The following is a 16,961-nucleotide window of genomic DNA, read 5'->3' on the forward strand; positions in this document are numbered from 1 at the left end:
CAAGCTTCGGCAACAGAGGGAGACCAAAAAAAGAAGTAGAGGGAGACCGAAGGAGGGGGAGGGGGAGGGGGAGGGGGAGGGGGAAAGGGGAGGGGGAAAGGGGAGGGGGAGGGGGAGGGGGAAAGGGGAGGGCTAAATTTAATTTTTGATGGATCTTATGTGGACACTAACAGAATTCAAAATTATAGAACACGTAGGGCAAACCTGGACAAATTACTTAGTAAAATTAAGATACTATTAAACTCTACCAATATTCAGGGGCACTGTTAAGAGATCCTCAAGGTGAATATTTAAGAAGTATGATGAATTTTGGCATGTAAAAAAGCAGGAAATGCTGTTTTCCAACATTATGACATCTATCACTGCTATGTTGCATTGCAGCTACTGCCATAAGATCCTTTGGGTCCTCCACTGACTTGGCATACTGTATTCCACAAAAATAACATTTTTTTCAGGAAGGCTAAGTGGAGACAAGCCTGCAGGATTGTGGTGATCATCTTTCAACAGTATGGATGTAACACAGTAAAAATCAGGAAGAATGACTGCCCTCAACCTACAAATCCTTAAAGAGATAAAAATAAACAAATCTGTAATCATTTTCAAGCATTATACTGTGCAATGGTTACCATACTGTGACCTCCCTTTGCCTTGTTAGTCAAGGACCTGGCTCCATTTGGCTCTAATACAAATTCTAAATAACACAGGGAAATGTTTATCAAAAAGTATACAGCTATAAAAATGTCCACTATACCTTCTTCTAGTTAACATAATATAGAAATTGCATTTTTATACAATTAAAGCCTTTTGCTATTGACAAGCAATATGGAAATTTATCAAGTCATTATTAAATTGCAACAAGGGAGGGATTCAACAAAGATCACAATAAATGAGTATAAATGATTTTACCTAATGACTGCAAATAGGTTCAATCATATTATTCCACCATATCATATCCATCCACAGGTGAGACAGTAACAAATATTAGATGTATTATATGTATAAACACATGATAGATGAAATAATTATTGAAGACATTATATATAATATGTATATATTTCAATATGTATATTAATGCACACAAACTGAGATTTTAAGATTACATCTCTATAGGAATTTTAAAACTACAAAAGGTTTCAAAGTCAATTTAATTTTAGAATATTAAAAGTAAAATTTATTAATGGTTTCAGTAATTTATGTGTTCTACTACTCAAAGTGATACATGAACAATTTAGATGCAATGTTATACTACAGATAATTCTCGTTTCAGCTTCATTAAATCACTTAGACCAAAAGATAGATGCATGCCATCTCACCTGTAGCTGTTTTTCTGGATGATACCATCTGATGTGTCCTGTGCCTCTTTAGCAGAAAATCCTAGAAGGTGCCTCCTTTGATTTGCAGGGCTCACACTAGGGTTCATTCTCCTAGAATCCTGTTCCAACATGCTGAAAATAAAAAACAGGAAATAATAGCTGAAATAAAAATATGTCACACATATGCCTGCTACATGCAGCTCTGAAACAAACCACAATTCCTTTGTAGATCCATGCATGTAACAAAAATGCTAGGCATAGAAGCAAGCACAAGTAGGGTACTGAAGGTGTTCAAATCCTTAGCACGGTAACCTGCACATATTAAAAACAATTTTTATAAGTGTAAAAGTACCTTATTTATAAACTGTTTAAACAATAGTAGTGTTCTCCGCATATTCTCACTCATAGGTGGGAATTGAACAATGAGAACACATGGACACAGGAAGGGGAACATCACACTCTGGGGACTGTTGTGGGGTGGGGGGAGGGGGGAGGGATGGCTTTGGGAGATATACCTAATGCTAAATGACGAGTTAATGGGTGCAGCGCACCAGCATGGCACATGTATACATATGTAACTAGCCTGCACATTGTGCACATGTACCCTAAAACTTAAAGTACAATAATAATAAAATTAAATTAAAAAACAAAACAAAACAAAAAAAAACCTCCCATACTGTGCCCAGCAGAGCCATCCTTCAAACACGAAGAAGAGATATAGACTTTCCCAGACAGAAGCTGAGGGAATTCATCAACAGAAGATTTGTCTTACATGAACTGCTAAAGCCAGTTGTTCAATCTTAAAAGAGCCCTAATATGTATCAAGAAAACATCTGAAGTTATAAAATAAACTGTTAAATGTATATAGACAAATTCAGAATAAACTATGCAGACAAATAAAAGAAACCAAAAAAACAATAGTGCTCTATATGCTTTAAAAACTCGATAATTACATGTATATATGAAGTAGAAATAAATACGACACACCTAAAAACAAATTTTAAACTCCAATAATAACTGAAATAAGAAGGCCTCCTGGATGGTGCAAACTGGTGTTTTCAATGAGAGAATACTTCAAATGAAGTAGGAATTATTCTCTTTCTCAACAGTCAAATTCATTGTTAGCCTTTCACAATTCCAGAAGGCAGGCTATCAGATAAAGCTAAGAAAAAAATAGTTTAAAAATACTTCTATTTGTATTTATATGTAAAAACTTCTATTCTTTCTCCCTACCCTCCCTAATATCTTCATTCATCAATGTATATCCTCTTCAGAGGCATAAGCATTTGGAGAAAACAATAAAATATATACATATAAGCAAATACTGCCTACTTACTTAACACTTTTTTTTTTTTTTTTTTTTTTTTTTTGAGACAGGGTCTCACTCTGTCACCCGGGCTGGAGTGCAGTGGCGCAATCACAGCTCACTGAAGCATTGACCTCCTGGACTCAAGTAATCCTCCCACCTCAGCCCCTCTGAGTAGCTGAGACTATAGGCATGTGCCACCACACCTGGCTGATTTTTTTTTTTTTTAAATTTTAGTAGAAATGAGGTCTCACTATGTTGCCCAGGCTAGTCTCAAACTCCTGAGCTAAAGCTATCCTCCCGCCTTGGCCTCCCAAAGTGCTGGGATTACAGACGTAAGCCACTGCGCCCAGCCTTAATTAACACTTTTAACTCATTAATAGTGCTTAGGAACCTGGCTCATCAATAAGACTTTGTGTGTGTGTTCGCACTTTGTTTTATGATGCAACCCACACAATTTACACTACCCATAAAATTCAACACAAAGGGAATCTCCCTAGAGAAGCACAAAAGATTCTATTTGGAGGGATAAAATGCAAGAGGAAAGTAAGGCTAATGAAAAAGGATAGTTAAGGAGCCTGTGGTTCTAAAGGAAAAGCAATTCTTTGAGATAATAGTAGTTTGCCTCCAAATTTGGGGAAATCAGTGTTGGGGGAAAACAGGGAGCAGACACATCTCTCTAGAATATTTTTCTGATCCCTTAATATATTTTCCATTCTCCTCAATTCTTCACCCCCAGAAATCGTTGCTACCCAGTGATTCTCATATGGTATGCTGTAGCACTTGGGCATACTGCAAACTCTTCAAAGGTGTACCACCACTTAAAGCCATTGTGTAACATTTAATTTTGCTACAACTGAGGCTATATTTTGTCACAGTTGTATCTTTCAGACTAAATGTTTACCTGAGCAGTCACACATCAATATAAACCTTGCCACAAATGAGGTAAGAGACCTAGTGGAATGTCTGTCTAAACTTAAGAAAAGTCACCCTGATGAGTATTTAAGAAAACATGAGAGAAGCAGAAAACAATAGCAATTTGGGAGGGAAGTCAAATGAAGAGTATGATGATAACTAAGAAATTTTATTTCTTCTTTTGGAAAGTAACTTTAAAAAAAAGTGTTTACTTTTTCTTTCAAGCATGGTGCCAAAAATTCTACTTATGAAAGCTATGAATAAAATCAAAGTTAAGAACTTTCCCCTAAGTTTAGAGAATCTCAATTAATTCAACCCCTACTGACCCCTCTATTGTTATTAGTGAAATATCCATATACTAATGTTCCTGTTTGGTGGAAGTACTCACTCCCTGTTCCCTCCAGTATCTCTACCACCCTAATTATTAAGAGTTTCCCCTTGTTTTAACTAGAAATGTGCTTCCTTTTTAAAAAACAAAAAACAAAAAAACTTCCACCTTTTGATACTAGCTCTGGATTCTGTGGCTATCCAGAACAAGTCTAAGTAAGCCTTCTTCTAATGTCCAAAGACATCTAACATCCCTCTTACCCCAGGCTTTCTTTTTCAAGATTATAGTTTCTTGATTCTTTTACATGCTCCTCTTTACAGCATAGTCTGAAGTTCCTTTAGCATATTTGGTCACTCTCCTATCAATATGCTTCTCAGAGGTAATGTCCAGAATTGGCCACAGTACTTCTTAGGTAGTATGACCACTACAGAATGGAAAAGGATAATTCCTCCATTTGTTCTAGACACTGTTGTTCTACTGATGCAGTCTAATATCGCATAGGCTTTCCTGGCAGTTATATTACACTCTATATATATTGAACCCAGTGTAATTAAAACCCTAAGTCCTTTCAAACAAACCGATTTTGAACCATTACTTTTGCTTCTTTTCCTATCCCACCTCAACTCTGAATTTATGTAACTGAGTTCTAGGATCCAGCTGAATAATTTATATCAATTCCTTTAAAAATACTTGCCTACTGATGTGCCTGCTTCCCCTTCACCTTCTGCCATGATTGTAAGTTTCCTGAGGCCTCCTCAGCCATTCTTCCTGTACAATCTGCATAACTGTGAGCCAATTAAACTTCTTTTCTTTATTAAAAAAAAAAAATACTTGCCTACTAATCAATCAAGAACTTTTAGGCTCCTCATTAGCAAAAGAAATTCTTCCAAGAAAGTATCAGCATGCCATCAATATCCTGTACTGAGTTGTTATTAAAATAAAAAGCTCCTTCTAAATCTGTAAAAATGTAGGTTTATCTACTTATGAATTAACTGAAATACCACCTAGATCAAAATTTCCCATCTTGACCATAAAGATATCACAAGAATGTTAAATGCTCTTCTGTGATGCAAATACAGTATACTTTAACAGTAGCTACCATTTTTGAGTACCTACTATGTACTAAGGAATGAAGGCTCAAAGGAAGTTGAGGCTCAAAGAGTTTAAACAGTTTGCCCAAGTTTATGCTCTAAATAACTAAGAAAGTCAGGATTTGGATTCAGGATTGGAATTCCATCACTGCACTATGTTGACCACATTTCCCAGAATGAATGATTCATCCATTAATTTATTCATGTAGTAAATACCTACTATGTTCCAAGAACTATATTTGGTGCTAATGACTCAAAGATGAAAGATAAAAAAAATCAGATTACAGCAAGTCTTCAAATAATGCTGGTTCATGCAATGTCATTTTGTGATAACACTGATGACAAAAAAAAGTCAATTCCCAGCCAAGGTCACTGTCTGTGTGGAGTTTCCATACTCTCCCCAAGTCTGCATGAGTTTCCTGTGGGTACTCCAGTTTCCTCCCACATCTCAAAGATGTGCATGTTAAGTTAACTGGCACGTCTTAATGGCCCCAGTCTGAATGAGTGTGGGGAACACGTGTGAGTGCACCTTTCAAAGAGATGGCACCTTGTCCAGGGTTAATTCTTGACTTGTGTGGCAAGCTACCAGGAGAGGCTCCAGCCATCTACCACCCTGAACTGCAATAAACGCATTGGAAAATACAAATCATTGTAAAATAAAAATGTGTACAGTATACAATAATCATACAAATGCATGACAATAAATGATGTATGAAAGCTCTCAACAAGCCTGCCATATTTGTGATTGTTTTTGAACTGTGTGGTAGGATGTGCTCCTTTCACTTTGCAAACATTTATTCCTTGATTTAAACCACCACTACTATAACCACTGTCACTCACTGATTCACCAAAAACTAGATTAATAATTATCTTTTTTTTAAATTTTTTATTTCCATAGGTTTTTGGGGAACAGGTGGCATTTGTTTAGATGAGTAAGTTGTTTAGTGGTGATCTGTGAGATTTTGGTGCACCTATATCCCAAGCTTAGCTCCCACTTATGAGTGAGAATGTAACGCTGTTTGGTTTTGCATTCCTGAGTTACTTCACTTAGAATAGTCTCCAATCCCATCCAGGTTGCTGCGAATGCTATTAATTCATTCTTTTTTATGACTGAGTAGTATTCCATCATATATATATACCACAGTTCCTTTATCCACTTGTTGATTGATGGGCATTTGGGTTGCTTCCACATTTTTGCAATTGCAAATTTTGCTGCTATAAATATGCATGAGCAAATATCTTTTTTGTTTAATGACCTCTTTTCCTCTGGGTAGAAACCCAGTAGTGGAATTGCTGGATCAAATGGTAGGTCTACTTTTAGTTCTTTAAGGAATCTCCACACTGTTTTCCACAGTGGTTGTACTAGTCTAGGTGACTTTACCAATGTTTGAGAATCATTATTCTAAACTAACCTTGTTTTTCACATCTTTCCTATCTCAGTTCCCTAAAAGGTACACATTTTTACAACAGATTCAACAGAAGTGGATAGTTTGGAAATAGGGACTGGGGGAGTTTGGAGGGACATGAAAGGGTACGAAGTGGCTATTTGTATGACTTACGGATAATTTATAAATTGAATTAATTCAGAACTATTGATACTTTAAAGTTTGTAAAGAACCTTCTACTAATCACTGTTCTTTTAATGATTTTACTAACACTATGAAAACTGGCATTTCAACTCACAATTCATGGCTGTTAACAGACAAATGCTTTGAGCTTAACTATCCGTGTAGTCTATCCCATCTGTATCCAGGCTGCTCTATAATCACTTAGCAGCTGTACTTACTGGAAATCAGTTTTAATGTTGATTTGTTTGGCTCATAAGTGGTCACTATTTTTCCCAGTGCCCACTTTGGTAATGATTATCACATTGTAATGACAATATACCCTTAACCATAGCTATTTCAGTAACTTTTAGCTTTTTTTGAGTCAAGGAGCTCAGACGCATTCAATGAGCTTCACAAAAATTATCTTATTTACATTATACAGAGTCAATAAAGCATTCTCAACAGGGGAGTCATGATGAAGCAAAATTTAGGATCCAAATAGTCTGTGGGTCTCAATTTTATTATCTATCCATTGACTAGAATATATTTTGAAGAGGTAATATATTAATAAATTCTGCTAAGAATCTTTTAACATTTTTCACTTGTTTGTTTTTGGTTGTTATTATTTTTTGGCCTCCATTCCCTGTAGTTTTTTTGTCTTAAAATGGAATTTCTCTTAAGCTAAATTAAAGACAAGTTGATTGTCCAATTCAGCTAAAAAAAAATTTAAATACTTGAACTCTATGAAATGACCCACAGAAACTAATTTTAACCATCTGAATAACTACAGGTTTGTATTTCCCTTATTTTTATTAACATCTGAAAGACAGGTAAGAACTTCATTTCGCTGCCAGAATTCAAGATTGTTTTAGTACGACTGTGACATCACAAATATTGAAAGAAATTTGACAGTTCTTGTAATGGTCAAATGTATAAAAGAGTATGAGAAAATTATTATTTATATGAACTTTTAGATTCTTGCCATGAGTGCTTTTGCATCATTCAAATGTCCCCTTTTGTTAATTTTAGAAAAATTAAATTTCCAAGAACTCAAAGAAATGACTCAGTCATAGTAAGGATTAGTATAATGAATGCGCATTTGGTGACTGTTTCTAGTTCATAATATTAATAAAGCAATCTAACCAAACTTTGTATAATTGCTTAAATCAGGTTCTATTCAGTACGTTTAAAACATGCTACAAATATTAAGAAAATCGAAGAAGTTTCTATGTCTCTATGATCAGAAACATGCTAGTCCACAGAGTCACAGTAGTTTTAAGCCACAAAATAATCATTACACCAACAAACCTTGCTCATATTATGGGCCACTGGTCCTGAAAAGCATGGATTAATAAAACACAAATGATTTCAATTTCCCCGAAAGTCTGGAAAAAGTATTATAGGAATTGTTACCTTATTTTTTCATTTATTAAATTCTAAAAGCCAACAACTGTTTTAGATTATTTATGAAGCCACTTAATCCTTACAATGTGGTTTCAGATACTCAGTCTTCATACCAAGTAGCTGAACAAAAAATGGCATATCTCCAAGTCTATTCTATTCCTTGCAAACCTGCTTTCTTATGGTACAAGTAGGTCAATTTCGAATTCAAGCCATCTTACCAGGTAAGAATCATACTGCTTCTTAAAAGAAACTGCTTCTTATCCTCAAAAGCTGCTGCTGCTCTGTGGCTTGCAGAGCCACACACAAAAAGCTGAAATTACTTTAAGATGAAAAGAGCAGGGAGATCTTCAGGTTTTAATGTGAAATAGTGGAATGAGCACAAAATTTGGAGACAGGAGATCTGGGTTCAAGATGTTACTCTGAGACTCCTCACTTGAGTATGTCTTGGATACTTGGTCAACTTCTCTAAGCCTCCAATTCCTCACATGTAAAACATGAAAAATAACAAATATTTCACAAGGTTTTCCTGACATTCAAATGAGACAACAGACGGGAACATGGTTTATAAAGCCCAAAGATGACACAGAGCAGGACACTTGTCTTCCTGCCTACCAGGTTCAGGCTAGTGGCAACATAGTAACTAAAGTGATCCTTTTAAAATCTAGGTCAGATTATTATGTCACCTCTGCTCAAAACCTTCTGATGGCTTCCCATTTCTATCACAGTAAAAGCCCAAATCTTTAAAATGACAGAAGTCTTACTTCAATTGACCTCTCCCTGTATCTCACCTCTCTGATATCATCTCCTACTACTATCACTTTAGCAAAGCCACACTGACCACCTTGCTTTTCCTTGAACATGCAAGACACATTTCCACCCCAGGATCCCTGCAATGGCTGTTTCCTCTGCCAAGAATGCTGTTCTTCCTCAGATATCCATATGGCTAACCCTCTCCTCTCCTTTAAGCCTTGGCTCAAACACCTGCCTTACAGTGATCACCATTTAAAACTACAGTCCTGGCAGGGAACAGTGGCTCACACCTGTAATCCCAACACTTTGTGAAGCCAAGGTAGGCAGACTGCTTCAGCCCAGGAGTTTGAGACCAGCCTGGGCAACACAGTGAAACCTCATCTCTACGATAATAATAATCATAATACAATAATTAGCTGGGTGTGGTGGAGTGTGCCTGTGGTCCCAGCTCCTCAGGAGGCTGAGGTGGAACAATTGCTTGAGCTCAGGAGGTCAAGGCTGAGTGAGCCGTGATTGCATTGCTGTACTTCAGCCTGGGGAACAGGGCAAGACCTTGTCTCAAAAAAATTAAAAATAAGTAAATAAAACTACAATCCCAACAACCACCCTTCCACATATAAAACCATTTACCCTACTATACTTTATCCCTTTGTTCAAAGAATTTATAATTTTCTCATTTTACTTATGTTTATTGTCTCTCTTCTCACTAGAATGTAAGCTAAGGGGTGTTCTAGTTCCTGGTTCATAAGAGGTATTCCTTTTTCAAAAAATAAACAAATAAATAAACTTTATGCACCATCTGCCTCTTGTCAAGATCTACATTTTAGGGAAACTAACCCACAACTTAAGAATGGCAGGTGGTGAAGTCACTATTACACCATTTCCAGATCTAGGAATGGAACATTATGTTAATTTTCAATGCAACTGAGACTAAAAGGAGGAAAAAATGGGGAGTTTTCAAGGTAGTTTCCAAATTTTAAAAAGGTTTTCTTTTCTCTGTTTATTGAATGGTTCAGAGATGATTTTTGCAGCCTAGTAGTAACTGAGGGTAATTTATTAGAAACATAAATGTGGTTAAATGAAGAAATAGACCTTCAAGTCAAGATAAAAGAACCCTCTAAATAGCAGTTCTCAGAGCCAGGGATTACCGTGTTCTGGGAAGAAACCTGCACTTTACAGTGGCTATTTGCCAAATGGGCCAACATGAGCAAGAAAACAACCTGAGATTCTTTCATTCACTCAATAAGCAATTATAAAGCAAGCACTATTCTAATAGATGATGCTTATTCTTGGAACCCAGCCACTAAACTGTGAGGAAACCCAAGCAGCTGTGGAGAGGTCCAAATGAAGAAAAACCAAGAACCCTGGCCCACATCCCAGGCTCAGGTCCCAGCTGAAAGCCGTCACCAACTTACTGGCCATGTGAATGAGCCAATCTGAAAGTGGGTCCTCCAACCTAAGACACCCCAGCTAACACTCCACGGAGGCAAAGAAGAACCGTCTGTCCTGAACCCTGCCCAATTTGCAGATTTCTTTACCAAAATAATAACTGCTGTTGTCTTAAGCTTTTAGGTTTTGGGGTGGTTTGTTCCACAGTATTAGATAACTGATACTCTATAGTAATTAGATTGCTGACATCACTGAGTCAGTGTTTAATATAAAAGGTGTGTGTGTGAACAACTCTTTGTATATTTCTCACTACAGAAAAGTATCCTCTGATTATTCTAAATGTCAAAAAACATGGCTGTAAATTTGAGTACAATCTCTCTTTTCTGTTATACTTACATCCATCCAGTCAACTCATAAGCTACTTTCCCCTATCACAGCCAATCCTAAGCTTTAGGGGAATGGGCAGAGTTACTAGAGTCCTAACTCCTCTAACTGTAAATGCCAACTCCTTTTTCTCTACCTGAGTGGCTGTTGCTCTGTCAGTGATTAAGCCAAGGCTTCAGAGGCAGATTGTGATTCTGATCTCTGCCACATATTAGCTATGTCTTCGGTTTCCTCATCTGTAAATTAGGAATAATAATACCTGCCTCACGGCACTAGGAGGAACAAATGAATTAATCCATATATCAAATAGAATACTTGGACTAGTATTTACTGCATAAAAAGTAATTAGTGTTTGATAAATAATGGCTTAATACAACGCGCAGAAAAAACTAGCTACCTTTACTACCCAAGCACACATGGTATCAACCTATAGCCAACCTAGCTTATTCCAAAACTAAGAATCTTCACCTGTTTTCATCCTCTTTTCTTCCAGCTGCCTTATTTCCATTTATCTCTCATTGTTAATTTACCAAAAAAAAAAAAAAAAAGGGAGAAAGGAAAAATAAAAGCAAGTAATTGAGAAATCTGCTTTATTGAGAATTCTGGGAAAGAGCTGAGACAGAAAATAATATAAGGTATATAGATCATCTGTACATTCTCTACTTCTGGCTCCTCAGAGGCCATGGATTGTGATAAACTGACTGCGTGCATAGCATACTAAGGCCAATTTATGTTCAGAACACACAGACACCAAAAAGTCCAAAGGCACGGCACACACCTGCAGTTCATACTGACATCAGTCATAAATCAATTAAGAACCATTTGTAGAATGACACTTAAAATTATGTTTCAAATGCTTACTAAAGTGACAAAACAGCTCAATCTGGAGACAATAAAGACATGAATGGCAAACTGCCTAGAAGTCTAAGCAATATATAATAATTACATATGTACTTCTGTACATTCAAAAGCTTCAAAGGTATCCTATACTACCCTTAATATTAGCCTAGACCTTCACTTGTTACAAAATTAAGGTGTTTATTTCCTTTATTATTTATGTTCTGCAGCACTTACACAGCATGATTCCATCTGGCTATATTAAGTACTGAAAAATGGTGGTTGAAAATGCTATTTCACACAAACTATCCACTAGTCCTTCTTTTATGTTAACTAAGATGTATGGTCTGAAGAACATATCGAAGTACTCAACTTAAACTCTGATAGTAGTTTTCTCACCTGGCCTAGTTTCTCACTGACCCCTTCTCACTAGGTAGAAAGCAGAAGAGATAAATCTCCTTTTATCTCTTAAGTTGGCAAGGGATGTAGGTTTCTGGTTTCAGCTGCCTTTCCCTTCATTATAACAATGAAGTGTGGGGAAAAAGTAGCCAAGTGACACAAAGTAAAGCCACTGGGATGCTCCTTATAAGCCTCCCAATGTACAACTCACATGAAAGCCAAAACTAAAGAAAAGCATCAACAGAATTTTCCATGCCCTCAAAACCCAGCCCTGCGCTTGATAGGCTCTAAGACATCTTTTTCAACAAAGGATGAAATCTACAGAGAAAAGAGAACCAATTACTTTGTGTAGACACATTTTTGACAAACATGAATATGTTAGACTATTTGGGGAAAGGACTGCCTTTGGCTCTGTTACCCTCCTGCAATTCCAGATTCAATAACACCTGGTACTCAGAGACATTGCATTTCTTCAGTTCATGTGTCACTTTGATAAATGTGGAAAGTATTTTTAGCCAAAAACTCAAATTAGATTTCATTTAAAAATCTGGCTGAACAAAACCATGTATACTTGGTGGTTTGAATTCTGACATTTAAGTTACACAGTAACTTTTAACCTACAGCCAATAGTGATATCATATGGCAAAATGTGCTCAACAACAACAACAAAAAATTGGAACCAGATTTGGGGACAAGCTCATCTCAGGATAAGAAGCTAGAATTCTTCCTATAAAATAATGAAAAGCTGACAAACTCAGAGAATGCTGGAATAGAAACATTTTACTTCTAACCAGTTCCACATGACTCAAACTCAATGCCATATGCTCCGTGGTTACCTTTTCCTTAAAGCACAGTCTCATAAGAAAACCACAGAGTAACTGGCCAACTAGTAGCATGATTTACCCTTCCTCATCCAAGTCTGATGTCTCAAACTATAAAGATTCCAGACCTAGTGAGGGCGCAGCACTAACCCAGAACAAAAACAGGGTAAAAGCACTGTCAATTCCAAACATTTGTTAATTTTTTTAGGACCTAACTAAAACATATTTAAAACCTCCTTAGTATGTTCATTTATGATTTGCAGCAAAGGAGGATGACTATAGTGACCTTTAAAACAGACAGGGGAAAACATAACAAAGGAATCTATAACCTGCAATCCTATGTGCCAGGAAGAAGTTCCCCTCACAGATTATGCTGTGGCCCCTACTCTGTCCAAAACAGAGGTCCATAAATGTCCTCAAGTATGTAAGACAAACCTATCTATATAGAGGTGTCTGTCTAGAGACATTTTAATAAAAACTTCCCTTACATACATTATCTTATAATCTAATGAATAAGTGCTTTAACAATTTCCATAGTGGCTAATGTATAGGAAGAAAGAAATACAAAACTACACACAACAGTTTTCAACCCTAGACATACTTCAGAATCACCTGGGAAAAATGTTTTGTTTACAAACAAATGCCTTCGACCTACCATATCAGACTCCATAGGTCTTGGGTAGGGCTCAGTTAGCAATATTTTTAAGATTCCAGAGTAAGGCTGGGCATGCTGGCTCACATCTGTAATCCGAACACTTAAGGAGGCTGAGGCAGCAGCATCACTTGAGCCCAGAAATTCGAGACCAGACTGAGCAACATAACAAGATGTCATCACTTCAAAAAAACTTTTTTAAATGAGCCAGGTATGGTGGCATGTATCTAGAGTACTAACTACTCAGGAGGCTTGAGCCTAGGAGTTCACGACTGCAGTGAGTTATGATCATGCTGCTGCACTCCAGCCTGGAAAACAAAGAAAGATCCTGTCTCTAAAAATAAACATAAAAAATAAAAAATAAAATTAAAGACAGTTTAGGTTATACATTTTTTGGGACAAGAACATCATAGAAGTGACACTGTGCCCTTCTCATCAGGAGCTGCAGATGTCAATATGTCTCATTACTGGGAATGTTACTTTATTACTTAGTTATGGTGGCATAACCTCTTGTCCAATATCTCTCACATTTTCTACCTCTCTGTCTCCCTGTGTTACATTCTATATAATTTCTTCAGATCCATCGTCCCATTCACTATTTCTTTCTTCAAGTATATCTATTTTTTGTTTTGTTTTTATTATTATTATACTTTAAGTTTTAGGGTACATGTGCACAATGTGCAGGTTTGTTACATATGTATACATGTGCCATGTTGGTGTGCTGCACCCATTAACTCGTCATGTAGCATTAGGTATATCTCCTAATGCTGTGCCTCCCCCCTCCCCCCATCCCACGACAGTCCCCGGTGTGTGATGTTCCCCTTCCTGTGTCCATGTGTTCTCGTTGTTCAATTCCCACCTATGAGTGAGAACATGCAGTGTTTGGTTTTTTATCCTTGTGATAGTTTGCTGAGAATGATAGTTTGCAGTTTCATCCATGTCTCTACAAAGGACACGAACTCATCCTTTTTCATGGCTGCATAGTATTCCATGGTGTATATGTGCCACATTTTCTTACTCCAGTCTATCATTCTTGGACATCTGGGTTGGTTCCAAGTCTTTGCTTTTGTGAACAGTGCCGCAATAAACATATGTGTGCATGTATCTTTATAGCACCATGATTTATAATCCTTTGGGTATATACCCAGTAATGGGATGGTTGGGTCAAATGGTATTTCTAGTTCTAGATCCCACACTGACTTCCACAATGGTTGAACTAGTTTACAGTCCCACAAACAATGTAAAAGTGTTCCTATTTCTCCACATCCTCTCCAGCACCTGTTGTTTCCTGACTTTTTAATGATCGCCATTCTAACTGGTGTGAGACGGTATCTCATTGTGGTTTTGATTTGCATTTCTCTGATGGCCAGGGATGATGAGCATTTTTTCATGTCTTTTTTGGCTGCATAAATGTCTTCTTTTCAGAAGTGTCTGTTCATGTCCTTCGCCCACTTTTTCATGGGGTTGTTTGTTTTTTTCTTGTAAATTTGTTTGAGTTCATTGTAGATTCTGGATATTAACCCTTTGTCAGATGAGTAAGTTGCAAAAATTTTCTCCCACTCTGTAGGTTGCCTGTTCACTCTGATGGTGGTTTCTTTTGCTGTGCAGAAGCTCTTTAGTTTAATTAGATCCCATTTGTCAATTTTGGCTTTTGATGTCATTGCTTTTGGTGTTTTAGACATGAAGTCCTTGCCCATGCCTATGTCCTGAATGGTATTGCCTAGGTTTTCTTCTAAGGTTTTTATGGTTTTAGGTCTAACATGTAAGTCTTTAATCCATCTTGAATTAATTTCTGTATAAGGTGTAAGGAAGGGATCCAGTTTCAGCTTTCTACATATGGCTAGCCAGTTTTCCCAGCACCATTTATTAAATAGGGAATCCTTTCCCCATCGCTTGTTTTTCTCAGGTTTGTCAAAGATCAGATAGTTGTAGATACGCAGATTCTGAGGGCTCTGTTCTGTTCCATTGGTCTGTATCTCTGTTTTGGTACCAGTATCATGCTGTTTTGGTTACTGTAGCCTTGTAGTATAGTTTGAAGTCAGGTAGCATGATGCCTCCGGCTTTGTTCTTTTGGCTTAGGATTGACTTGGCAATGCGGGCTCTTTTTTGGTTCCATATGAACTTTAAAGTAGTTTTTTCCAATTCTGTGAAGAAAGTCATTGGTAGCTTGATGGGGATGGCATTGAATCTATAAATTACCTTGGGCAGTATGGCCATTTTCATGATATTGATTTTTCCTACCCATGAGCATGGAATGTTCTTCCATTTGTTTGTATCCTCTTTTATTTCCTTGAGAAGTGGTTTGTAGTTCTCCTTGAAGAGGTCTTTCACATCCCTTGTAAGTTGGATTCCTAGGTATTTTATTCTCTTTGAAGCAATTGTGAATGGGAGTTCACTCATGATTTGGCTCTCTGTTTGTCTGTTATTGGTGTATAAGAATGCTTGTGATTTTTGTACATTGATTTTGTATCCTGAGACTTTGCTGAAGTTGCTTATCGCTTAAGGAGATTTTGGGCTGAGATAATGGGGTTTTCTAGATATACAATCATGTCATCTGCAAACAGGGACAATTTGACTTCCTCCTTTCCTAATTGAATACCCTTTATTTCCTTCTCCTGCCTTATTGCCCTGGCCAGAACTTCCAACACTATGTTGAATGGGAGTGGTGAGAGACGGCATCCCTGTCTTGTGTCAGTTTTCAAATGGAATGCTTCCAGTTTTTGCCCATTCGGTATGATATTGGCTGTGGGTCTGTCCTAGATAGCTCTTATTATTTTGAGATACGTCCCATCAATACCTAATTTATTGAGAGTTTTTAGCATGAAGAGTTGTTGAATTTTGTCAAAGGCCTTTTCTGCATCTATTGAGATAATCATGTGATTTTTGTCTTTGGTTCTGTTTATATGCTGGATTACATTTATTGATTTGCGTATGTTGAACCAGCCTTGCATCCCAGGGATGAAGCCCACTTGATCACGGTGGATAAGCTTTTTGACGTGCTGCTGGATTCAGTTTGCCAGTATTTTATTGAGGATTTTTGCATCAATGTTCATCAAGGATATTGGTCTAAAATTCTCTTTTTTGGTTGTGTCTCTGTCCGGCTTTGGTATCAGGATGATGCTGGCCTCATAAAATGAGTTAGGGAGGATTCCCTCTTTTTCTATTGATTGGAATAGTTTCAGAAGGAATGGTACCAGCTCCTCCTTGTACCTCTGGTAGAATTCAGCTGTGAATCCATCTGGTCCTGGACTTTTTCTGGTTGGTAAGCTATTAATTATTGCCTCAATTTCAGAGCCTGTTATTGGTCTATTCAGAGATTCAACTTCTTCCTGGTTTAGTCTTGGGAGGGTGTATGTGTCGAGGAATATATCCATTTCTTCTAGATTTTCTAGTTTATTTGCGTAGAGGTGTTTATAGTATTTTCTGATGGTAGTTTGTATTTCTGTGGGATCAGTGGTGATATCCCCTTTATCATTTTTTATTGCATCTATTTGATTCTTCTCTCTTTTCTTCTTTATTAGTCTTGCTAGCAGTCTATCAATTTTGTTGATCTTTTCAAAAAACCAGCTCCTGGATTCATTGATTTTTTGAAGGGTTTTTTCTGTCTCTATTTCCTTCAGTTCTGCTCTGATTTTAGTTATTTCTTGCCTTCTGCTAGCTTTTGAATGTGTTTGCTCTTGCTTCTCTAGTTCTTTTAATTGTGATATTAGGGTGTCAATTTTAGATCTTTCCTGCTTTCTCTTGTGGGCATTTAGTGCTATAAATTTCCCTCTACACACTGCTTCAAATGTGTCCCACAGATTCTGGTATGTTGTGTCTTTGTTC

At 37.0% G+C, this 16,961-nt stretch overlaps 1 protein-coding gene across 2 annotated transcripts in view; it reads right to left on the minus strand.

Annotated features, from left to right (window-relative positions):
- The window catches only part of ATF6 (activating transcription factor 6), a 212,740-nt gene that overhangs the window by 126,228 nt on the left and 69,551 nt on the right, over positions 1 to 16,961 (minus strand). For both annotated transcript variants that reach the window (XM_054479470.2, XM_054479478.2), the window contains exon 10: positions 1,314 to 1,445. In XM_054479470.2, coding sequence (XP_054335445.1) covers positions 1,314 to 1,445 — 132 coding nt within the window. The remainder of the gene's footprint in view (positions 1 to 1,313; positions 1,446 to 16,961) is intronic.

This window comes from Pongo pygmaeus, chromosome 1 (genome assembly GCF_028885625.2).
Source record: "Pongo pygmaeus isolate AG05252 chromosome 1, NHGRI_mPonPyg2-v2.0_pri, whole genome shotgun sequence".
Lineage (NCBI taxonomy): Eukaryota > Metazoa > Chordata > Mammalia > Primates > Hominidae > Pongo > Pongo pygmaeus.